Source organism: Tiliqua scincoides, chromosome 1 (assembly GCF_035046505.1).
Source record: "Tiliqua scincoides isolate rTilSci1 chromosome 1, rTilSci1.hap2, whole genome shotgun sequence".
Lineage (NCBI taxonomy): Eukaryota > Metazoa > Chordata > Lepidosauria > Squamata > Scincidae > Tiliqua > Tiliqua scincoides.
Genome location: NC_089821.1, coordinates 208,650,822 through 208,675,483, shown reverse-complemented (window position 1 = coordinate 208,675,483; position 24,662 = coordinate 208,650,822). Strand labels below are relative to the sequence as shown.

At 41.7% G+C, this 24,662-nt stretch overlaps 1 protein-coding gene and 1 pseudogene across 1 annotated transcript in view; both read right to left on the bottom strand.

The window, feature by feature from the left end:
* PEX7 (peroxisomal biogenesis factor 7) overlaps positions 1-24,662 on the bottom strand; it is a 75,281-nt gene that overhangs the window by 44,131 nt on the left and 6,488 nt on the right. Inside the window, exons 3-5 of the mRNA XM_066611229.1 lie at positions 23,078-23,228; positions 16,182-16,259; positions 13,140-13,248 (exon numbers count right to left, since the gene is read on the bottom strand). Coding sequence (XP_066467326.1) covers positions 13,140-13,248; positions 16,182-16,259; positions 23,078-23,228 — 338 coding nt within the window. The remainder of the gene's footprint in view (positions 1-13,139; positions 13,249-16,181; positions 16,260-23,077; positions 23,229-24,662) is intronic.
* On the bottom strand, positions 12,156-12,278 carry LOC136637264 (5S ribosomal RNA; annotated as a pseudogene).

Sequence of the window (24,662 nt, the reverse complement as noted above, 5' to 3'; positions counted from 1 at the left end):
TCCTTAAAAGTTCCCTTTAAGGAGCAGGGGAAGGGGAGAGGCAGGGAAGTGATCCCTAGGATCGCAACCCTATGGGAGGGTGAAGGAGGGATTGCTTGTAGGCAGGGCTGCAGCAGGCTGCAGGAGGTGTGGGGAGCCCTGCACAGCCCTTCATAGCACTTCCCAAGTCTTGGAACATTTGGAAAAAGCAGGTGCAAAGTACTTCAGTTTTGCAGGAGGCACTTTGCTCCTGCTGTTTCTGAACATTTCAAGCCTTGGGGGAGCACTGCAGAGGGCTGTGCAAGGCTCCCTGCACATCCTGCAGCCCAGTCTACATAATGTAAGTCACATGCACCCCCGCTCACCCCCCCCTTAGCCACGGGATCCTGGGGATCATGTAGCTGCCCTAGCCCCTCCCCACAAGAACTTACTGAGGGAGTAAAACTCTCTCAAAGTTTGAGAACCACTGATCAGGGAATTAGACAAAACTTAGAATTATACCCTAGCTTTGTCTCCCTTGCTCCTTAGGCCCTGAAGCTGTCAGTTCATATATTGTAAAGTCACCTACTAGTATAGAATCTACTGGTAGTATAGAATTTAGTAGTATAGAATATACTAGTATCTATAGAATCTACATTCAATATTTAGATACACTTCACATGTTTTCCATGGGAACAGCAAACACATTAAGTATTTACAAGAAATATGTGTCCTCAAAAACTTATATGCATGCATCTAGAAGCCAAACCGCATTGTGGCTTATTGATGCATTTTATGGATAGCCCAATCCTATGGGCTATTTACGCAATGAGAACGAGAGTTCCAGTGACATAAACAACTTTTCAGTTGCAACAAATGGAACAGCACCAGTGAGCCCAGCCTGGGTCACAAGCAGCAACTGGCCAGGGCTGGGTGATGACACACAATGGAACACCTGCCACCAATGGTAAGCTTTCTCAGGGGTCAGGAGGGAGGCAGAAGAAAGGGAGGAAAGTGGCAGGTTCAGTGACAGCTGTGCCTGCCAAAACCTAACCCTTTGATGTCCATCCCTGGGGCGGGACCCGGGGGCGGAGCTTCAGCGGTAACGGGACCGGAGATACCCGCCCAAAGAGGGCGACAAGGAAGACATGGAGCTGCGAAAAGTGGATTGCACGCCCTGTTTATCTCGTCAATGTCTTGACATTCATCTGGATACGTTACATCACAATATCCTATTTGTACATGTTTATAATAAAGTCTCTCTCGTTATTCAAATGAGAGTCCTTGTTCCTTCACAAGTCTCTTTGGGGAATCTGCAGGAGGTATGTTGGTGGCGCAGGGAGCTACTCCTTACCAGCTTGAAGTTGAGAGCACCTAACTGGGATTCCACTGTAGGTAGGGTGCAGTTCCCTTGAGTTCCTCTGGGTGGCACTGGTGAAGCACAGGTCCTGATTCCTCCTGCATGGGTATGATAGATGGATAGGGGTCCGGGTAGATGCTCTCTGGGTGTCCCAAGGGGTTCTTAAGGGCTTGTCTGCCCTGCCTAACCATTGGCTAATGATCTGTCAAAGGGGGTAGGGCGCCTGCTTATTCCCAGCCTCTTGTGGGGTCAGGATGGCTCCTGAAGCCCCTGGCCAGACAGCCCTCTCGGTTGGCCACCAGGGGGTGATCCCTCCCCTCCGGTGCCCAGGAGCTTCGGGAGGAAGGAGGCCTCAACATGCTGAAACTCCCCAAAATATACAGATGCTACATTGGCACCGCTGCATTGCCACACAGGGAGTTAGGTAGGATTGAGTTGTTAGACCCACCCAAGTAGAAATCTGAAATCCTTAAGCAGGTATCTGCATACTTTTCAAACTTGTATCCCAGACTTCTTCTAAGGAACACAGGGGGCATATTCAATCTTAAAGATTAAAAATTTCTGGATGGTAATGGGTGAACCTATACCCCAGTATTCCCTTTGGCTCTAAGTAGTTTGGCTTGCACATGCTACTTGTGGCCTAAGCTGCTCCCAATCTTGTCCATTGCCAGGAAACTTTTAATTTTATTGAAATGGTTCTTGGCTTGGGGATGCTTGTTCTCCAGTTGCCCTTGGGCTGCAGAGATCTAAAAATACTCCTGTCCCTTCTCATCTGCACTGTGTACAAAAGTGTATGCGTATTAGTCAAAGAGTGATTGTGTAATTTGAAGTACTTTGAGCATAAAATGAGAGTTACCATCAAAATCTTTCACCGTGTTATAATTGCCCATTGCATATAAAATAACTTTTAAAAAATCCCATTACGAGTCCCATATGGTGCTGCATCAAGAACCCAAAAGGGCTTTACTGGCAGACAGAAACTAATAACCATTATCCATTACACATCTCTCACTTGTTTTGACTGGTTCTTCACCTATCCATTCTCCCTCTCCTTACCCTTCTTGTCTTCTAACTTTCTGGTTCTGCAGAAGCTCACCTGCCAATGAAACACCCCCTTTTCCATTTTGTATGCCTCTGAGTTTTCTGCAGAGCTGAAAACAGTTTCCCACTTCCATTTGCTAGTCTTGCCTTTAAATTGTTTTGAACTCTCATTTGCAAAACCTTTCCTGAACCTCACTTTTTCTGCCTCAGAAAGTTTTTCTGAACTTTCTTATATACACTTTCACCTGTTTAATCCCAATCTTTGCTGCTACCATATAATTTAGAATATAAGCCTTCTGGGAATGAACTATAGCTATACCATTTTACTTTCCACATGTTTTGGCACAAAAAAATAGCATTTAAAAGAAATTTTCCAATTTGTAACTGTCATTGCATTTCCTATTGTTTTTCAGGCCCTTTTTTTTTTTGAAAATTCCCTGCCCGAAAGTACTTGGCAGCAAAATATATGCGTGCCCTAGATTATCTATCCATTAGGTTTCTCCATCTGTATCATTGGAGATATGCGGGTGCATGTGGGCATATCATAATTCAGTCGGTTTCCGGATCTGGCTACAGATAAATAAATGAAGGCTAAAGAAATATTACAGTCATTTGTAAAGCATCTCGATTAAAGACGAAAGCATACACATTTGTGTTGCCTTTCAGTCATGCTAATATCCAAGGACATTACATGCTGGCTTACATAGGCAATTCAGATTTCTAACAGTGAAGAGTAAATGGATACGCTGGTGCATCAGCTTGCAACGCTGGTCTAACATGCCTGCAATGTTGGCAACATGCCATATTTTGTGATATGCTGGCAGGAGAGTCAGTATGCCCCAACCGAAACACTTAGTTGTTGACACTGCAAATCTTAGAACCAGGCCATTAAATCTATGGAAATGCCTATTCCTTCTTGGCCTTGGAAGGCCACTTATAAATAACAGAAACCAACCTTATTTTCTACCTAATTTTAACACTTAAGACATGAACTGTTTCACATTTTTTAAAGTGCAGCTTTCATGTCATAAAGTAATACGAGTATTCAACACGACTCAAACCTTTCGTGTGGGCAGGACATCAAAAAAATTATCACAGAAGTGCAGGGAAAGCCCTGCTGACGGTTTTATAACCACTTAAAATTTCTGGGTTGCTTATGGGACTGCCAACGTCTTATATTATCTGCAGCTCCAGATTCCTCATGTGTAAATTATTTTCCCATAATGCACTGTGGTCATTAACACTGCTGTCAAACTCAAACACAAAATGTTAGAATGCAATGTGAAAATGGGATTTAATTTATTCAGGAGCTAAATAGCTTACAACTTCTTTCTCTTCATTCAGATTCTCTGGTGTGAAAATCTGAAAGGAAGAAAAAGGTACAGTGGAATGGGGAGAAAGCTTTAGAAAAGACCCTACTACACGAAGCAAGTCAAGTTTAATTATCATGAATGAAAAATAGCACAGTAACTAAACTATATTAGGAGGAAAGAACACATTTTTAGTTCCTGACTTTTCAAAAAGCTGGAATAAAACCAACTGGTATTTATTCTCATAAATAAATGTAATGGCCACATTAAAGATCTAAATGACTGCAGCATTAAAACTGAAGTTCTAGCAGTTAAGGTAATTGCTGGCTCTGCTACACCAAGCTTCAGAGCTTTGCCAATTGCACAAGTAGCTCTCAATTTCCACATATAGGCCAGAGACCTTCTTATAAGTAAGCATCTGATTTGGAAGTAGTTTCTTGTTAGCAAATTTAAGGGGCAATATACATTATTAGACTCCATAAAGATGCTTTCACTTGAACTGGAAGGACTCATCACAACCTTTAGCTCTGCAGAGTGAACAGCTGAGGAACATTTAACAGTGCTGATTTATGTTTGGCTATCCATGAATGCTGGCTACACTTGGATCTTTTCTAAGTGGCAGTCATTTTGTTCTCCAGGTAGAGAGAGATCCTCTGGTCAAATGGTACAATGACTCATTAACCCCTTTTAGCCACTAGGCAGCTTTGTTATTTATGTCATTCCTTTAATCACATTTTCCACATGACTGGTCTTTTGTTGTCAGCCAGATATTTATCAGGCCCCTGAGCCAGAGCTGCCCCGCCACTTGATCTCCCAGCCCATGCTATCCATTCAGAAATTGGTATTGACATCATGACAGAGTAGAAGAGGCTACATAGCTTCAGTAACTCCTAGTTTTTAATGTGCTCTCCCATTCCAATAAGGACTGTCTGGGTAAGCATCCTCAGGAATAGAGTATTGCATGTAATATCAACCACTCTGCCCAGTGCTTTGTACCTTTCCAAATGGTAAGTTTATTTGGTGCCAAATACACATGAACTCAAATGCCAGCCAAGCAGGGTCATTTTTTTTCTTGTACCATAACTTGCTTCCCTTTACAACAGTGTTCATGGATAGAATTTGCACAACTGCAGATCCTTAGATGCTCAATCACTTTTTTCCATTTTCAGTTATTTTTAAGATCGTACATACAGAGAACCTCCTTTTGTTTTTCTCCTAAAAAAATTTGCAAGAAGAAACAAGAAATATTCGACACAGAACACACTGGGATTTACACAATGTCATACAAACTGTGTGAGTGTGAGTAAAAATTAATTTATTTATTGACTGCCTACTGCAGTAAACGGAAAATGTTCCACAACTGCATTCAATGCACATTTTGATTATATTGAACAATCATTGTGGTTGCCATGCAAATGAGAATTAAAATATCTTACACACACAGCATTAGGGCCAGTAGTTAGGGCTGAGGGAGGAAAGACCAAAGTTAGTTTAACAGTAATTACTGGCAAGTAAACAAGAGTGGATTTCATGGCAAGATGTTGTCAAACACCATCTAAGCCCAACAGGTAAAACACGTGACTCTATAAATATGCTTGGTCTAACAAGCTAGAAGCATAGTACATATTCCCACAATTCAGAAAAGATCTTGGATTATGGGTTGGCCACATCATAGAGATGTTATCTCAATGTGCTACATTAACCAACATGTGGGGAAAACAGAGGAAATCATTCAGTCACATCATATATACTTTTACACAATTCAAACTATATGCACAAGGCAAACAGTTTAAACAGTGCAGGAGATTCAGACCACAATTCCACTCAATGAGCTTATGCCCCAGAGCGAGTGTGAGATGGGAGACTTCAATCTGCTTGTTCCCAGGCAGCCCAATCCAATGCAGAGCTGGCGCAATGGGGCTACACAGCTCACAGCACTGAAACTGAGCAGGCCAGAGGTCTCCTCAGGGTAAGGGAACATTACTCGGATCTGCTACTCAGATCTACGCCAGTAAAATAGCTGATGCAAAACCAAGGAACTCTTTGAAGAGCTTTTAGGCACAGAAATGGGATTAGAATGTGGAAGAGATGTCCTCCGCTGTCCCCACTGTGAATTACCCCCTCCCCCACCCCTCCCTGCCACTGTTCCACCCTCCCCCCATCCCTGCATCACTCAGCATAGTACCTAACAACACTGGCGGCCCTCAGACTGAATTCAGAACTGGTGTGATGGCACAGCCCTTCCCACAAGTAATTGCAAGCATGCATGTTTCTGACAGCTAGTGCCAGTGCAGTAGCCACTGTTCTGGCACTGCACAATGACAGGATCAGACCATCAATCAACTGATCTCAGTTCCCACATGCTTCTTATAGTGAGATTCTAGTTTTAAAAGATACAGTACAACATGCATCTTCTATACAATTTGGTCCCTAAATGCACAGCAATCTAAGGGATTTTCAAGGGTAATTTTTGACTATACTTGATATTCACCTTATGCATGGATTTAGACCTGGAAGATCCAGGTTCAAATCCCTGCTTAGCTATGAAGCTTCCTGGGTGACCTTGGGTTAGTCACTACCTCTCAGCCTCACCTACCTCTCAGGGTTGCTGTGAGGACAAAAGGAGGGGGGGAACTATGTAAACCATCCTGAGCTCCTTGGAGGAAGGGCAGTATAAAAACACAAAATAAAAAAAATTCAGTGTAGGTTTGAAAGAGGCACGGGAAAGACACTAAAATAAGGTTTGCAGAAAATCTTCTATGATAAAAGACCAAAAATGTGGACTCAACTACTTAGAGAGGAGACTACTAAAGAGGTAGAATAAAAGTGCAGTAAATTAAAAGATGACAGTCAGAACAAATATTTTTATAACGTGGTTTTCATGATTGCAGTTCCATGTGGATGTTTTCACCCATGTTTGTTTTTCCAAGCAGTTGACATGGTTACTCCCATTAACCCCAGTTTTTTCCATGGTTCAGGTAAAAGTTGATAGGGAATACACGTGGTGAATGCATGTGTGTTCATATGTAGACCTAAATACCTTTACAAGTGATTGACACAGGCAGGGACGGGACCTGACTAAGATTTTCTTGAACAACTCCATTCTCTGAAATTATGACTACAAGTGGAGAACCACCAAGAAAAAATTCCTGAGTGAGCAAATCGCCATGCAACAATTTAAAGTTTGTTCGGTCTCAAAGTTATAAAACATTAAGAAGGAGCATCTTCTTGACCTTGACCAATATAATATTAAAACCAATGGACACTTTAAAAAAGCAGAGGTTAAATTAAAATAAAATCCTTTGCGTAATTTGTTTTGTTGATATGCTTACTGTGTTCAAAAAGTCAGGTGTACCAATGCTATTAACCTGCAGAGCAATCCTACTGATCAAGAAGTGGTGGGAATGAACCTGTATTACCAACATTCAGGAAGTCCCCTTAGACCACAAGTGTCAGGCAGAAGGTCTGTGGGCCAGTTCTGGCTCATGGAAGCTCTCTAACCAGCCTGCATGAACACATCTCATGGGACATGTCCTGTCATGGAGAAAGGGGAGCAGAGTGGCCAAGTGCCACCAAACCACTGCTCACAGCAGCATATCTTCCCCTTGCTGCACAACAGCCTGTGAGGCAAGCACAGGGAAACGCTGGGGCCTGGTTTCGTGAGCCTTCTGTAGCTGAGAGCTGGGGGTTGAGCAGAGCTGAAGGGCAGAATCACTGGAGGAGGTGGAAGGAGAAAAGTGAGAGTGACAGGCAGAATGAGCACAAGAAAATGTGAGTGTGAAGGCTAGTAGGAGTCTGTGGGAAGACAATAGTGTTGCAAGAGCAGCTCTGGAACAAGAGCAGTGGACTGACAGAGGAAGTAGTAGGAAACGCAGACAATGGCTGGGCAAACTGGTCAGAACAGAAAGAAGGTGACTCAAGATTTAAAGGGCCAGTAACTTGGCAGCTAGGAAGACTTCCTCATGGGCAGGGGCATCAGTGTAAGGAAGAGTGCAGCAACTAAAGGTAGTGTGTGGAATGGACTGCATGTGGATATGTGTGATGGAATGAACCCTCCCAATACATAATAATAATAATAATAATAATAATAATAATAATAATAATAATAATAATAATAATAATAATAATAATAATGGTATTTATTTACCACCTTTCTTGGTCGTCAGATTTCTCCTCAGACTTTAATCCAAGGTGGTTTACATAGGCAGGCTGTTCTAAACCCCCGTAGGGATTTTTACAATTGAATAGTTGTAGTCTTTCATAGTACTCCTCGTTCCAGCTGGATTCCTTCCCGGACTGGCCTCTCTCTGGTCCTTCGCCTCCCACGCTCCACTTGACGGTAACTCCTCTCTGCTATGCAGGGTCAGCTCATCAGTATATCAGCATGTCATCAGTTCTCGGGTACTTCTGGTTGTTTTGAACTGGCAGCCTCAGATCTTCAGGCATACAAGGCGGCAAGCTCTACCAACTGAGCCAGACCTCCTGCCCTCCTCCTACATACACATTTGAAGTGCAATCATGAGAACAGCTCTTTATTGATAGAAGCTCTAAGGATGACCTGTCCAAACCCCTTCAACAGTGACTTACCCCCATTGGAGGGGGAAAGGCTGGTGGAGAAGTTGGTGCGTCCCCTCCCCTCTTTTCTAAGTTCCTTTTCCTGCTGTCTTCCAGACCACTGGAGACAGCTCAGCCACATGCTAGAACAAAGGTGTCAAACATAATAGCCACTCTTGTCATTACTATTTAAAAATATATAAGAACAAATATTGTGGCCACATCATGGTAGTAATAGCAGTAATAGTAACTTTATTGTCATTGTGCTACAGCACAATGAAATTTATGCACCTTTGAGATACAAGCATAAATATATACTACAATTCCAACCATCATTTAATAGTCCAGAGTAAGGGGCTGAATTTATAAAACTTCAAGGATCAGACGTATACATTAGTAAGAGCATAACACAGTATGCACTTCCAATATATTTCCCTAACCATACTGGAAGTTGTTGCATCTAATATCTTAGAGAGTACGCTTCTCTGAGGCACCATCAGCTACTGACTTATAGCTACTTTATGACTGATCAAGATTTGCATGTTTTTTTCTACTGTGATTTGCAGCTAATGAGTTCCTAGATGGGAACAAAGTGCTTATGTTCGGACATCAGCCGCTAAGTGAAATCACTTCCAACCCTCAGCAGGTGCCACAAATGCTATTCAGTCCACTTTATGAAATGAGTTTGACACCCCTGCCATAGGAAATGCAGCTGGTTGTGCAAGGAAGAGGAATATCAGAGGTTGGGAGCTGTATGCTTAACCCTATCAACTACATTCAACAGCGTACAGAATCTGCAAAGTTATGCAGGATATGGTTCCTAAGTCAGAGTGTTTGTGGGTACTACACAGGATAATGCAGAGCAGAAACTGATTTACTATGTAAATAAATAATGATTTATTGACCTGCAGTGCCTACATCCCATAACATTAGGAGCAAGCATTATCTCTGACTAGTGGCTTTTCATCAAAAGCCACTGAAACCATTCAGGTAATTTATTCATTAAAAAACCCTGTTAACTTGCCTTCCCATTTAATCTGAAGGTTGAAGCAGCAAAGACTGTGTGAAAAATTAACATATATAAGACCACTAAAATCATGCAACAGTGGGATAAGATCCAACATGTTAGAAGCCAATACACAGAAACAATTCTAAAAACAGTTATCCTTGAGCAAGTAGATCAGTTCAGACCCGCCTTAACAATGAAGACAAAGTGCCAATGGAAAGCACAAGGAGTAGGAATGATATTTATAAAATTTATATTATATTTCAAAATTTTATATTGAACCTGAACTGCTCACAAACTATAATATTCCAGTATAAAGTAAATTGTAAAGATCCAACTTCTCAGGTCTGCCTGATTTGTTCACAAACAGCAGCTACAACATAGTGGAATTTGTGCAACAAGAAAAGCAGCCAGTTTGAAATCTAATGCAAAAGCCAGAGACCCCAAAGCATGTTTACTTAGCCATTACTTTTTAAAATCAATCAATGAGACTCACTTTCAAATAAGCAAGATCAGAAGCTAAGATGCAGTACTGTGAAGTATTAAATGGCATTATATTCGAAAGACAAATAGGCAGACCTATCTGATTTCTATAAATGGCCAAGTTGTTACTAATCAAATACATCCACTATGCTGCTTTAGAAGATGTTCCATAACATGCAGGACTTTAAAAACAAGACATGCACACAAGAAGTATTTATATACAGAGAGGGATTTTATCTCAAATACAATCCTAATTTTGATTTCACTCGTTTTAAAGAGAAGTCATTAAACAGCTGAAAAATTAGCTAGAGAAGGAGTGTAAAGTCATGTACATTGGGGCAAAAAATCAAAACTTCACATATAGGCTAATGGGTTCTGAGCTGTCTGTGACAGATCAGGAGAGAGATCTTGGGGTGGTGGTGGACAGGTCGATGAAAGTGTCGACCCAATGTGCGGCGGCAGTGAAGAAGGCCAATTCTATGCTTGGGATCATTAGGAAGGGTATTGAGAACAAAACAGCTAGTATTATAATGCCGTTGTACAAATCTATGGTAAGGCCACACCTGGAGTATTGCATCCAGTTCTGGTCGCCACATCTCAAAAAAGACATAGTGGAAATGGAAAAGGTGAAAAAAAGAGAGCGACTAAGATGATTACTGGGCTGGGGCACCTTCCTTATGAGGAAAGGCTACGGTGTTTGGGCCTCCTCAGCCTAGAAAAGAGACGCTTGAAGGCGAACATGATTGAGACGTACAAAATTATGCATGGGAAGGATAAAGTGGATAGAGAGATGCTCTTTACACTCTCACATGACACCAGAACCAGGGGACATCCACTAAAGTTGAGTGTTGGGTGAGTTAGGACAGACAAAAGAAAATATTTCTTTACTCAGAATGTGGTTGGTATGTGGAACTCATTGCCACAGGGTGTGGTGATGGCATCTGGTCTGGATGCCTTTAAAAGGGAATTGGACAAGTTTCTGGAGGAAAAATCCATTACGGGGTACAAGCCATGATGTGCATGTGCAACCTCCTGATTTTAGAAGTGGGCTATGTCAGATGCAAGGGAGGGCACCAGGATGCAGGTCTCTTGTTATCTGGTGTGCTCCCTGGGGCATTTGGTGGGCCACTGTGAGATACAGGAAGCTGGACTAGATAGGTCTATGGCCTGATCCACTGGGGCTGTTCTTATGAAAAAAAGTAAATCAGTATCTTATGGCCCAATCCTATTGGGCGTCTGCACTGCCAGAACATGTGTTCCTGTGGCAAAGTGTGCTTTACAGCAGTTGCAAAGCACAACCTATCATTCTCCACAGCAGGGCCACTACCAGAAGTGGTGAGTGGCCACACACAAGAGGCCTCTGGAGAGGCACCAGTGGCCTCTGGAGAAACCCAAGCACAGATAAGTCAGCAAGGGAAGCGGGCAGGAGGAACACAGAGGTGAGAATGGGGTGATGGGTGGGGTATTGAGAGTGACAAGGGGCAATTATTGGTGGCAGCAGCTCTTCCAATATCCTATCCTCTTTCACAACCTTGATTCACCTACCCATATCCACTCGAACTTGCACTGCAAAGTAGCTAGCACAGATTCAAGTAGACCCATCGGGACAGCAGAGGCTTGCCCTGGGACAAGGGAACCTGGCCTCTGCGAACTAGAACTCACCTGCATGATGCAGTGCATGCCCCATTGGCATGGCTGCATCAGGAGAGGGTGGTAGGTTGTATCACGCTATCTGACAGCTGAACTTTCTCCCTCCATGTTTTGCTATTGTTTTCAAACTTTCTTATAATTATTGTCACATTCATTCTATATGGAAATTTCTTCTCTTTCAATAAGGCTTCAATCAGTAAGTTTAAACCCCCAAACAGGCACAGTTAGAAAGATAGGTTTCTGTTCAAAGCTCAGAGAACATGACATTTAGAAGTTCAATTCCACTGTTGAGTATGAAATCTTACCTCAGTTAGCAAAATCTATCCATCCAAGTGTTTTGCCAGATTCCAAGGCCAAGCTTTGCCTGGAGAATTATGCCCACTTTAAGCAAATTAGATCCCCTTCCTTCCTCCAACAAATGACCCTGGTTCTGCCCTGCAGTCCTGCTGGACTCCACCTCCATCCAGGGTAGCTCGCCTGTTCAACCTGCAGAGGTTCTCTCTCCTGCCAGCAGCCTCCCACCACTACAGCAGACCCTTGGTCCTCAGCAGGTCTTGGGCACAGCAGCCACACACCAAACTCCAGTGTCTCCAGCAGCCTCCAGTCTCTCCTCAAGCTTTTCCTCCTTCTGCTACCCACACCAAACTCTCCCTTCAGCAGGTGCTTTTATGCCTGAGAGCCTTATTGCCTTCAATGGCTGCAGCTGTGCAGCACACCCTTTGCTGAAAGCCCAGGCCTTAATTCTTAAAGGGGCCACTGGTTGGCAACCTTCAGTCTCAAAGACTATGGTATAAGCCTACAGCACCCAGTATTCCCAGGTGGTCTCCCATCCAAGTACTAACCAGGCCTGACCCTGCTTAGCTTCCAAGATCAGATGAGATCGGGCATGTGCAGGGTAACAATTGGGGCCACTGAAGACACCACATTCTACCTCCTCACCAGATCTTCCGCTATTCCACTACACCAAGACAGATTACATTTTAATTCTGCATATGGAACTCAAGTGGAACTGATCACTATGAAAAAGTCTCACACCCAGTTTTATATGGAATGGCAGCATGTGCTGTGTGACTTGTATTGGTGCAACACTACAACCAACCCCTCATAAGCACCGACATGCTGATGTAGCAAGGCCAAGTAACAAGCTCTAAATCTATTTTTTTTAATTGTTACTGCAGTGAACCATGGCAACATAGTCCCAAATCCCTTTCCAAATCATTGAAATGTTTAGTTCACCCCAAGAGATTCAACCAGTTTTTTTTACTTTTACTATCAGCAAGATATACTGTACAAGTATAAGCAAGAGCCCAAGTAACATAATTGTTGAATTTCCTTTTCCAACTTGACAATACAATTCATGCACAGTACAAATCAGAGGGTTCCTGCACTATATTTTCCAGAGAGTAACTTGCCCTCTGCTCTGACAGATACTGAAGCAGTCGGCAAAAGATGTACAATTTATAACTAAGCACTGGCATTCCTGTATAGGCAGGCAAGCAAGGAAAAAAAGTTATGCAAGAGAAAGAAAGACTGGTGATGAAATGCCAGTGTGAAAAATTGCCACCAGCTCATTGAAGTGAGACAATCGTTGATCCCTACAGAGACCAAGTCAATGGAGTTAAAAGATAACAACTGAATCTTCGCTTCAATTATAGCTCTCCATTTATCATCTCCCTCCATTTGTATAAAATTATACCACCACCTTCTGGACAGAATTTTAAAACAACCAAATGTAATGGGTTTCCCGCTGTGAGTACCACTGCACTGTAATATTTACCTGAGGCAGATGCAAAGCAGCCTGGGATGTGTGGAGACCATATTGTGCTATAAATGACACCTTCGTGGCCTTTAAACGTGCATATTGACTGTCCCACAGCAGGATCCCACTAGACAAAATATAAACAAATAGACATCTGCTTGTACAGGATAAGAGCTAAAGGTAACAGACTGCATTTTGTTCTCCTAGTCTCCCAGACTGCATGCAGTATTTTAGAGCAGGGATCCAACTGGCAGTACAGAAACATTAGCAACAGTTGCTGCCATGTTTGTCCCTGAAAATAATACAAATGAAAAAGGTGCCATCGTCTATTGGAGACAATCCTCAGTGTAGGAGTGTGAATCTAAAACCTGCTAAAATGTGCACCTAGAAACAGCTTTGCTTTATATATCTGAGCATTTGTTGCTTTTCTATCTTGCTTGATGAAGAGTTCTATGTAACTCAGGTGCCCAAATACATCTACAGAGATTGTTCTAATCAGTGTTGCAAAACAATCTCTTTCTGGCACTTATGAATGCAGGTTCTAAATTTCAGGTTTTATTTTTCACTAAGTAACTCTAAAGTGGGGATGATTGGCAGGGTTCTACTTAAACCCATCCCTCTGAAAGAGAGAGACTGACTTTTGGACACAGGGAACTCACAGCCCAATCCTAAGGGGCAGCCCAAACCTGAGCTGCCTGGGGCGCCCCCGCTTAGCGGCACCACGAGGGCTGCCGCCGCATCCAGCACCTCCTGTGCTACTGCAGGAGGTACCTCAGGAGTAGGGAACGTTTGTCCACTTCCCCCAGGTAAGGGAGGCAACCTCGCAATGGGGCTACTCTCTTTAGTGGCGCACTGCTAAAGTAAAGGTGCTCGTGTAAGGCACACAGCCTCCACGAGCGCCGAGGATCCTGCGGAGCAGAGCTCCACGGGTCCTCCTCCCACCTTGCCCCCAGGCACACCTCTGGCACACACCCCTCCCCGCAACACGCCGGCCTACCCGCCCCCTCCCTGCGTCACGCTGGCCTTCCCCCTCCCCGGAACACCCCGTCCCTGCCCCGTTTGCCATTCCGCAGCCCAGCGGTGGCAGGCACCGCCGAGCTGTGGAACACAGGCGCCCGCCAGGCAATGGCTCAGCACCCGCCGGAGCTGAGCCAACTCCGGCAGGAGCCCGGCGGTAAGCCCCGCAAACGTGCCTTACGGACGTTTGCGACTGTGGTCCACGCCACGGAAGCGCGGTGCGGACCATAGGATTGGGCCCTCAGTCAATGGAATGCCAGTCTCCTTTGCCTTCTCTTGGCTGTAGTCGATGTATGTGTAGTTGATTTAGTTTGATTGTTCAAATCAGAAGCCATGGCCTAATTCTGGTTCCATCTGTTCAGAAAGGTGAACAGCAACTTCTTCTCCAAACAATCAAATGCATCCACACCCACACCCAGGTTTGCCTGCCCACCAGCAGGGAAACTTTCAGGCAGACAGGGTGGGGTCACTCTCACATGGGGAAACAGAATATGTAGCCCAACTCTCACATCGCAGTCTTTTCCCACTGCCTGCTTCTCTTGCAAACAAAGTTTACTGCTAGTATTTCTCCACCACTTAAGCAGTGAAAGAACATGGAGTATAAATGAACTCTAAGAAAAGAGAAAGAAAAATCTTTTCTGTGGTTGCACCACATCTGTGCAACACCCACCCTTATGGATTAAAAATAGCCCTCTCCTCAGAGGTGTGCCAGCAGCAGCTTGTTTTTTTCTAGTCTAAAAGTTACTGCTGTTTTAGTTATAAATGCTGCTTTCATTTATAATCTACAATGGAGTGTGCTGATGTTTTTGGGAGTTTATGAATTGTTTGACTCTTTTTTCTTTGTACTGTGCTTTTATAAATACTGAAGAACTCTGAATTGCTAGCTGCCAAGCTTTGGAGAGGTGGGGTATAACTCTTGAATAATAAATTGCTTTTAAAAAGTTAAGCTCATAGTATAATGTATCAGTCCCATCTGTAGTGAAGGCTAATGCCATTTTTGCTGTCTTCATCCTTCTCACTTCCCTCTGTAAGAGCTGTGGTTATTATTATTATGAACAGTATTTATATAACTTTTATATAAACTTTATATAATACTTTATACAGTATTTATATAAACTTTTTTCCACAAAAAGTTTACAAAGCAATTTAGAGAGAAAATCAAATAACTAAAGGCTGCCTGTCCCAAAAGGGCTCACAATCTAAAAAGATGCAAAAGAACACCAGCAGACAGCCACTAGAAAAGAGTGACTTTTCTAGAGTGAGGAGGGCCAGTTACACTCCTCCTGCTAAACAAAAGAGGAGCACTCATTTGAAGAAGTGACTTTACCCAGTTAGTAGGGTAACCAATTTGGAACTGGTTCCAAATTTCTCCACTGAACCACCTCTAGGAATGTTTTGTTTAATATCTTCCTTTCTCCAGCTCTTGTTTCCAGCTCTTAGAATTCTGCTTTTCTCAACAGTATGCACAAACTTAATTTGGCTACTAATAAACATGTAATCAGTGACAAATCTTTCACTGTGTTAGTCATGAATTTTTATTTTTTACCACTACACGTGCTTTGATTTAATTTGTCTTTTGCTATACTGGAAACCACATCTTGCCAACTGGGCAAAGAGGCACTTTTTGTCGTACTCCTTTTATAGTTAGCAAGAGTGAGAGCAAGTGTCACTGTTTACTGCAGCATAGCATATCTTCCAGTCACTGTTTGCTGGAGTTTCTTCTGCATCTTTTTAGACTGTGAACTCTTTGGGACAGGGAATCATTTATTTATTTATTTAGCCACGTAAACTACTGTATGAACTTTTTGGATGAAAAGTAATATAAAAATTTCACTTAAAAATAATAATCGTGTAAAGTCTGCCAGATATTTAGTCACTGCATGAGACATTTGCCAAAACTGTAGGATTTCCCTTTAATGTACCCAGTTTCAACAAGTGAGAGATTCTGGCAGCATCAGTTCAGAAAGAAACAGGGCCAAGACAGGACTCTCTTTCTTAACATTTATAGTACATCCATTTTAACAACCAGAAAGACAAACATACCATCTTTGCTGTTTGATCCCATGATCCAGATACTATTAGCTGTTCTCCTCTAGTTTGGCTCCAATCAACACTGTAAACCTGAAGCAGTATTTTAATTTTAGTTTACAAAGGCACAAAGTATTCAAATATGATAATTTGTATATAAGTTATTTTTTCTGTTCTGCCAGAAATGGTCATATTTGTTATTAAAGAAATAAAAATATATTTATCTAAAATATTTGTGTGACACTTTTCTGAACTTTACAGCTAAACAAAATTGAGTCCCCCCCCCCAAACTGTCATTTAACATCAAGAATTAAGACATTTGAGATAGGAAGACATTAATAATACGGTATATAAAAAGTTAATGAGGATACAGTACATAATGAATCTTTTTAGCTATCTGGTTTGACAAATTGAACTACACTACATTTTTATATTTATAGGTATGTTACTGCAGTCTTTCCCCTGGGGGCTGGGGATAAGAATAGGCCCTCAGTTTGGCTGTACTTATTGTAAGAGGCGACTAAACAGCCACCAGGTAGATGGGACTCATTAGCCTGGGAAGGTAGCTCATCTGAGAGAAGGAAAACTCTGATCCCAAACCTCCACTGCCTTGTGGCTACATCCAGTTATGGAAAAGGCTTCAGGAATCAACCCTGAGGCAAAATCCGAAGCCGGAGTCCCTGAGGCAGTTCATGGCTGAACACAGTCACATTCTTTGGCAACTCCTGCGACGCCGCTGGAACCAACCGTATTGGCCTCTGCCTTTCCATTGGACCATTTCAGCGATGTGGAGAGGAGGAATTTGCTGCATGGGAAACAGTCTATCCTCCATATCTACTTTACCCAGGCTTCACGCACTGGAGAGGACACTCTGTTCCAGAACCACCATTCAGAGCGTGATACCATAGTCTTCTGAGACTGAAGGATGCCAACATGGACTGCAGTTTTGGACCCTAGGCTTATTTTCCTAATTTGGTGGGCTGAGACTTGATTATGACAGATTACCTATTTCAAGCATTCTCCAAAATGGCTTATGAGCTCCAGGAGATCAGAGCAGTCTCCATTGCCCACTATAGCATCTCCTGAACTTCTGTCTTCCAAGCACTTGATCAGGCAACTCAGCCCCATCCACCCTGAAAGTTGCACGTTTCCTCACATACCCTCAGATTACAATGCTACACACACTTGGGAGTACAGTAAATTCCACTGGACTCACTTTTCCATAGATATTCAATAGGATTGAGCTGTTAAGTTAACTGACGGGCATACTTCACCATCTGTAGAAGGTTATATCTGAACTGGAGATCCCCAGGTATTTGGGCAAGATAACTCCCTTATGCAATTTCAATTAGAAGTTCAGGAACCATCAGACATCTCAATTTCAATCTTACCATCTACATATGGAGAAGGTTCCAATAAATGGCAGGAAAGACAGTGCACAACCCCAAAGGCTCCTTCTAATCTGAACAATTTTTGTTGAACTCCACATCAAAGAGACTTACAATTTTGGAATCAGAACTACAATTAATTAAGGTCTGGTTCAGATAGTGCACATACTTACATAGGATAAATGCAACATCCAAAGAGGTCTTTAATTATTCTAGTTCAGATTCCAATGTGACAAGCCCCTTAGATGTGGTGTTCTGAAAAACACAAGGAGACCCTGATAACCTATATTGGGCATATTTACAGTAGATGGCAAAACTAGGTTCTTTTCATGTCTAACAATAATTGGTTGGTATATGCTGATTTTATTGATGTTCTTAAATTGTTTGTAAGCCCCTTGGGCATCTGTTTAAGAAGAAGAATATGCATATGCATTTTTATATAATTAAATAGATACATTTTTGCTAGTTAACAAAACTGAAAAAAAAACCAGTTTGGCAACTCAAATGCCATCATTGCCAATCTTGAGTGGTTGACCTTCAACTAATGCAAAGGAGGGCTAATGCAAAGGAACCTGGGGCATACGGCAGCCACTTTACGGGTACTCATGAAGCACTCTCATGAAGTGTCTGCCAAATGCTAATCCTGACAGGACTGGCCACATGTGCTTCACAGGCCCTTTGTAAGCTTGAACTCACCACAGTTAAGATGGCTGCAACAGATCCCAAGCTTATCTGTATCCGCTGATCAACAGCTTTGATCAAACTTGCACATAAGTTCAGGAAAGTAATGGCTTGCAAAATGTTTTACTAACCTGTATGCCCACATGTACATATATTAGAGCCCAATCCTATTCATTCCCCCCCCCCCCGCACTGATGCAACAGTGACAAAAAGGCTACTGATGTGTCCTGCGGATGGGAGGGGGAGTTGCAGAAGTCTCCTGGGGAAAGCCTCTGCTTCACAGGAGGGTCTACCTGGACATGAGCTAGTGAAATAATTCATGCAGATGCTCATCGATTCATGCTTACTAACTCAGGGTTAGGATTTGGTGGCTGCAACTGCCAACAAACCCATCCCCTTCCTAGATCTGATCCAGTCCCTCCCTCCTCCATTGCTTCCCAATTACTCCCAGCCCAGCCCAATCCTACCTCCCCCACCAAATTACCTGCCTAGGCTGTTCCAGGGGGATTCACCAGTATGCATAGGAATACGCCATAACTGGTGCTCTGTCAGTACGCACCTCCTCATGCTATCAGCGTGATGTTTATGACTGCCATAAGATAGGTAGTGCTGGTGGAACACTCATTCCGCCAACAGGGCAGCCCAAAAGGATTGGCTTGCCTTTCACTTAAAAAATGGGATCAACTTCTGGAAAGGTTCTCTGCTGGCCACCTGCAGATAATCCTTCCTCACCATAAGCAAGTGGCTATTTACAAGACTAGTTCTGATGCCAATAACAACAGGTGATATCGAATACAAAGGCAGTGTAAAAGAAGCTCCTAACCAAACATGATATTCATGGTTTATTTCTCTTTCACTCAACATTGCAGGGAGAACTTTAGCACAGCTGAAACTACTTTAGTTCAAGGGAATCATTAGGCATCAAACTCAGCTGGAGTAGGATTAAAATTAACATTTTCTTTGATAATAAATATGTGTATAGTATTCATATTGAAATTGTTTAAGCTTGTTTATTGTTTATTGGAAGGATTAGGATTTATCCTCAAAGTAGAAAACTCTCATCCCTACATTATTATTTCAGAAATATTATGAGAGTCAATGAGACCATTAATCAGAAATGGATTAAGAATTAAGACATTCTTCAAAGCACTATTTGCCAGCTTTACTAAAAGATAATGGCATTAAGATCTGGTATCTTTACTATAGAATGTTGAGATGAAGGTACTTTTCTATATCCCATAGTACATATTTTGCTGCAAACATCCCAATAACATATGGGGAAATGTGTTTTTAAGGGCACAATCCTAACTGCGCCCTAGGCCGGCGCAAGTCCCTTGTGCCAGCCCAGGAGCGTCGCAAACATGCTGTAAAGCCTCCATGCCGACTTGGGGGAGGAGGGTTGCATTGGCCAAGCTCAGCCAATACAGGGCTCTGGGGAGAATGGGTAGGAGGCAGGAGGAAGGTGGGGGGAGGGCAGTTCCAGGGAGAGCGGGGAGAGGGAGGCGGGGTTGGTACTCGGCAATTATGTTGGATCCCAACCCTGTTCCCTAAGCAGAGCAGAGCAGAGCAGAGCAACTTGAAGTCGCCCCGTTCTCTTCAGACTTGTGCCACCTGCTGAGGTGGTTGAAGTCCGAGGAAGCCCATTGGGACTGTGGTGGCTTACCCAGGGGTAAGGGGAAGAGTTTCCCCTTGACTCTGGCTGAGCCACTTCTGGCCCCAATCTTGTGCTTGATACAGTGCAGGTCTCCTGACCTGCCTGCTCCAGTGCAATATAGGATTGCACTGCACGGCAACTAATGGTCTGAATTTAATCAAATATCAATATCTAACCTATGACTGAAATGGCACATTAACATTAAAAAGAAGGCATACATTATCTTACACGCTTAAAGACAGGCTCCCACAAATTCCAACAAGAGGCTCTCTCCCCCCCAACCATAGAAACTAGAGGAAGACAAGTTCATATTGTCCCAAATTCTGTATATAGACACAGTCCTTGTCCAAAGATAATGTATTCTTTTTGTATAATGTTAACTTGCTATTTTAATCAGGGGAGGAGGATGTCTTTTCATGCTGAGCTTTGCAGCAGACTGTTTGTTCCAAGTGTTTCTTATCATGCTGAGCTTGTGCTGAGTTTGTGCTGCTTTTCCTGCTCAAAACAGACTTACTTGAATATGACACACACACTCACCACCCTCTGTGCATGCCAGAGAAAGTGGGAGATGACAAGAAGGAAAAGAGAGAACTGTGGCAACCCCAAATTATTGATGGGTAATAAACCAAGTCAAAAGTTGGGAGTGCCTCTTTACAGCTCTAACCAGGATTTGACTGATTCCTAAGTCACACCTACACCAAAGACAAGAAACGGAAGAAACTTGCCTCCTTTCTAAAAAAAAAAAAACTCTAGTGAGATAAGGAGGGGCTAGAATTATCTAGCAAAGAATTCCTAGCACCCTTACCAAGTTACAATTTCCAGGAGACTTTGAGGAAGCCATTACAGATAAATGGGAACACAATTGATATAATTGTATAGTACAGTTCTGATTATACAACTGATATAATTGCATAGTACAGTTCTGATCTCTAACTCCCAACAGCAGCCTTTTTGTTTTCTCCCATGCACAAATCTTTACTAACAGAGCCTTTTCCTTTGTTCCAGTCCTTTGGCATGGCACAATTTAAGATCAGGCAGCAAGACTTATCTTCAAACAACATCTCAGCACCTTTCCTTAAGTTAGTAGTGGAGCCATTCCTATCTCACATGATAGAGCTGCAGAAGCTACCAAGACGTTGTACTGCTGCTGAGGAACAGCTCTCCATAGCACAAAAGTATCGTACACTGGCATGGACAAGAAGGGCTCGGGAAAAATCTAAGGCAAAGACCTTATGAAACTGTAGTATCACCCCATCCCCGTGATATAAGTTCTTTCCTCATAGTGTGGAGACAGTTGGACATTCTTTCAGTGCTCTATTCCAATAGCCCAGTCCATTAGTGCTAATTTTAGCAATAAGAAGTAGTTATTCAGCAGCTTGATTCAGTGCTACTGGTTTAGTTACAGTGCCCCAACTAAAGGGCCATTCAATTGCTGGTAAATCACTGCACTTGTACTGCGAAATGCAACTTAAGAGAAAGCCAATAAGTTTATTTCCTCTGGAGCTGAAACGCACTTTGCATGGCACATCTATGCCACACAGGAGCTTCTCCAGAGCATATTCCAATGGCTGTTTGTTGGCCCAGCAGAGAAAGTAGCAGTGATTCAAGCAAGGGAATGAGATATACATTTTCACTGAGGCTGTGCAATTGACATCAGACAGTATATTACAGACCATTGTCACTGCACAGGAAAGGTTAGTGCTGTACTAGTAAAAGTGCCTCCATGTAGTTTTTTGAATGATTACGGTACCTATCCCTTCTCAAAGCAAATATTGTAATAAAACACGTGTGCAGGCTAGCCCAATATGTTAGATTCGGATCAAACCATCAGTCTTCATATTCCACTCAAGCTGTCACCAGCAATCACTGAATTCAGATACTTCAAAAGAAAGGACAATTTGTGGCATAGGATTCATTTTAAAATGAACCTTCCCAAAGCAGCAAATTTCTTCCTAACCTCTGACAGTAAGCAGTTAGTTTACTCTTTTTCACTAGATAAGTAAATTATATGATCAATACTATCTTCAGGAGATAGTAGCTCCAGTGAAATAAGCTATAATTCTTGACAGATATATTTTCAGACATTCAGAATCCAGCAGAACATTACAAGTCAGTGAGCTTTTGTGAAAACTATATTGCTGCAGTCTGCAGAAAAAGAGAAGTTAGCCATCTTCATGAGAGCCAATAAGTAATAATTCATTTTACACAGCAGAGAATTGTATAATAAAGGAGCACCATGGACTAATGACCGTTGTACTCAGAAAAAATATATATCTCTAGTACAGTTTTATAGACTCAGCAGAATATAACAACTTTTTGTTGCTGTGACATTTTGAATGATGAAATGATAGAAAAGGTGGCATTCCTCAGTGAACCTACAAAACTCTTATAGTGTATAACACACCACTTGGATAGTCAACCGCTATCATGAAAGCTCTTAACTGAGCAGATGAGTCAAATCTGGGAAAGAAAACACAATTGGGTGCTCTGCAGCAATTTCCAGATAGCACCTTAATTTACACCCCATATTTTTCAGTAAGGAAAACTCACATGCTCTTTTAATGTTAGGATACCATTTTTTTTAGCAGAGAAAAACACAGCATAAGAAAGTGGAGTAAACCAAGGGAGATTAGAATTATTTAATTTAGTATTTTATAACATACCATGAGTTTACCTGGCGCTTTCAGTGTTTCATAGGCAACACAGAAAAATTTGGCATCAAAGGGAGCTTATAATCTAAAATAGAGTGTGGGGAAAAGAGGAAGGGATAGAAAGCCAGACAGACAAAGGAGGGAGGAAACAATATGGGCAAATGTTGACACATGTACCCAACACTTTGCTATAGATGAGAATGAAGATGAACCAAAGGCTATGCAGAAAACTTAAGATTTGAAGGGATAGGCAGGGATTAACCCATTTCTGCCTGGCCCACAGGTGTACACATTTGGTCCCTGTTGCGTACATGCAACGTTGGGCAGAAATGGCTTGAGTAAGATCCAAAGCCTATAGCCAAAACCAAGCTAGAGACTGTTCATGAAGAGCATGAAAACAGAATGGTATTCAAAGTAAAATCAATGACTACCTTTGTAGCAGAGTTATGAACTCATTACAGTAGGCTTAAGTGTCCTTTTTTAAGTGTCCTTCTTGATAAGGAAGAAACATTATCATTAAAGATGCATTCATTTTACCTCCTGAGTGTGCTCTTTGTAGACTTGCAATGGACCTGTGGGTTTTGCCGTGTCCCAAATCTGTAGAGATCCATCTCCACTGGAAGTGACCAAGACATGTTCATTGTTTTCACTCCACGTCACATCAAACAGGCCATCATTCCAGTCAAAACTAAAGCAAAACAAACACATTCATCCATGAGACTGCATATGAATTGATGATTAAAGGATCTTTTTGTTATTCCAATGAAATTAGTGCTTTAAAAAGACTTTGCCGTTATTTGACTGGTCAGCTGACCACCATTTTTGACTGGACAAAAGTCCAGTCCTACCCTTCTATCAAACTTCCATATAAGGATTCAGCCAATATAATTTCATCTAATATGATTATGTCACTATCATAGAAACAAAACCATGCCAACAAACCAGGAAGATGGTTAGCTTATAAGCTGAAAAAAGAAAGACAAAAAACTATATTAAGACATTGAAAGATTTGACTGGAAAAGAGAAAACAGAATTAGAAGTAAAGAAAACAATTACTGAACAATTTTATCAGGTATTATATAGGAGAAAAAATATAGAACACCAGAAACAAACAGAATATCTGAAGAAAAATAATAGCATTAAAATTTCAGCTGATCAAAAGAATCTATTGGAAAATACAATTACTATAAATGAAATTACAGAAGTGACCAAAAGGGAGAAACTCCAAAAAATGCCAGGCCTTGATGGATTACCAGCCGAATATTATAAGAAATTTGAAGTACTGTTGTTGCCATTCAAAAAAGTGATTGATGATATATGGGAGACTGGAGAAATACCAACCTCATGGAAGGAAGGAACAATTACTTTGATACATAAATCAGACACAGATGAAAAAGAAATTAAAAACTATAGACCTATTTCGCTTTTAAATACAGATTATAAAATTTTTGCTTCAATTTTAGCTACAAGATTAAAAAATATATTAAATCAAATAATTAAAGAAGATCAGACTGGTTTTTTTACCAAAAAGACAATTGAAAAACAATGTGAGAACTATAATTAACATATTGGAATTTTTTGAAGCACATCCAGATAAGAAATTAGCCCTAGTGTTTTAGACGCCCAGAAAGCCTTTGACAATTTACATTGGGACTTTATGATTAACTGTCTTCAAGAATTACATTTTCCAAAATTTATTAAGATGATACAAGGAATATATTCAGATCAAAAAGCAAACAGAGTAAATGGAGAATTGACGAGAGAGATCAACATTCAACAAGGAGTAAGACAAGGTTGTCCACTTTCACCACTGTTGTTTATTTTGACACTAGAAATGTTGAATAACGTAATAAGAGAAGACAACAGGATGAAACTGCTTAAAATTAAAAGTGAAGAAGACAAATTACAAGCGTTTGCAGATGATTTGGTATTTATCTTGGAAGATCCTCTTAACTCCATAGAATTTTTGATAGAAGACTTAAAAGAATATGGGGAAGTGGCAAGTTTAAAAATAAATTACCAGAAGACCAAAATGATACTTAAAAATATAAAAGACAATGATATAGAACGATTAAAAGAATTTGGACTACAAATAACAAACAAAGTAAAATATCTAGGAGTT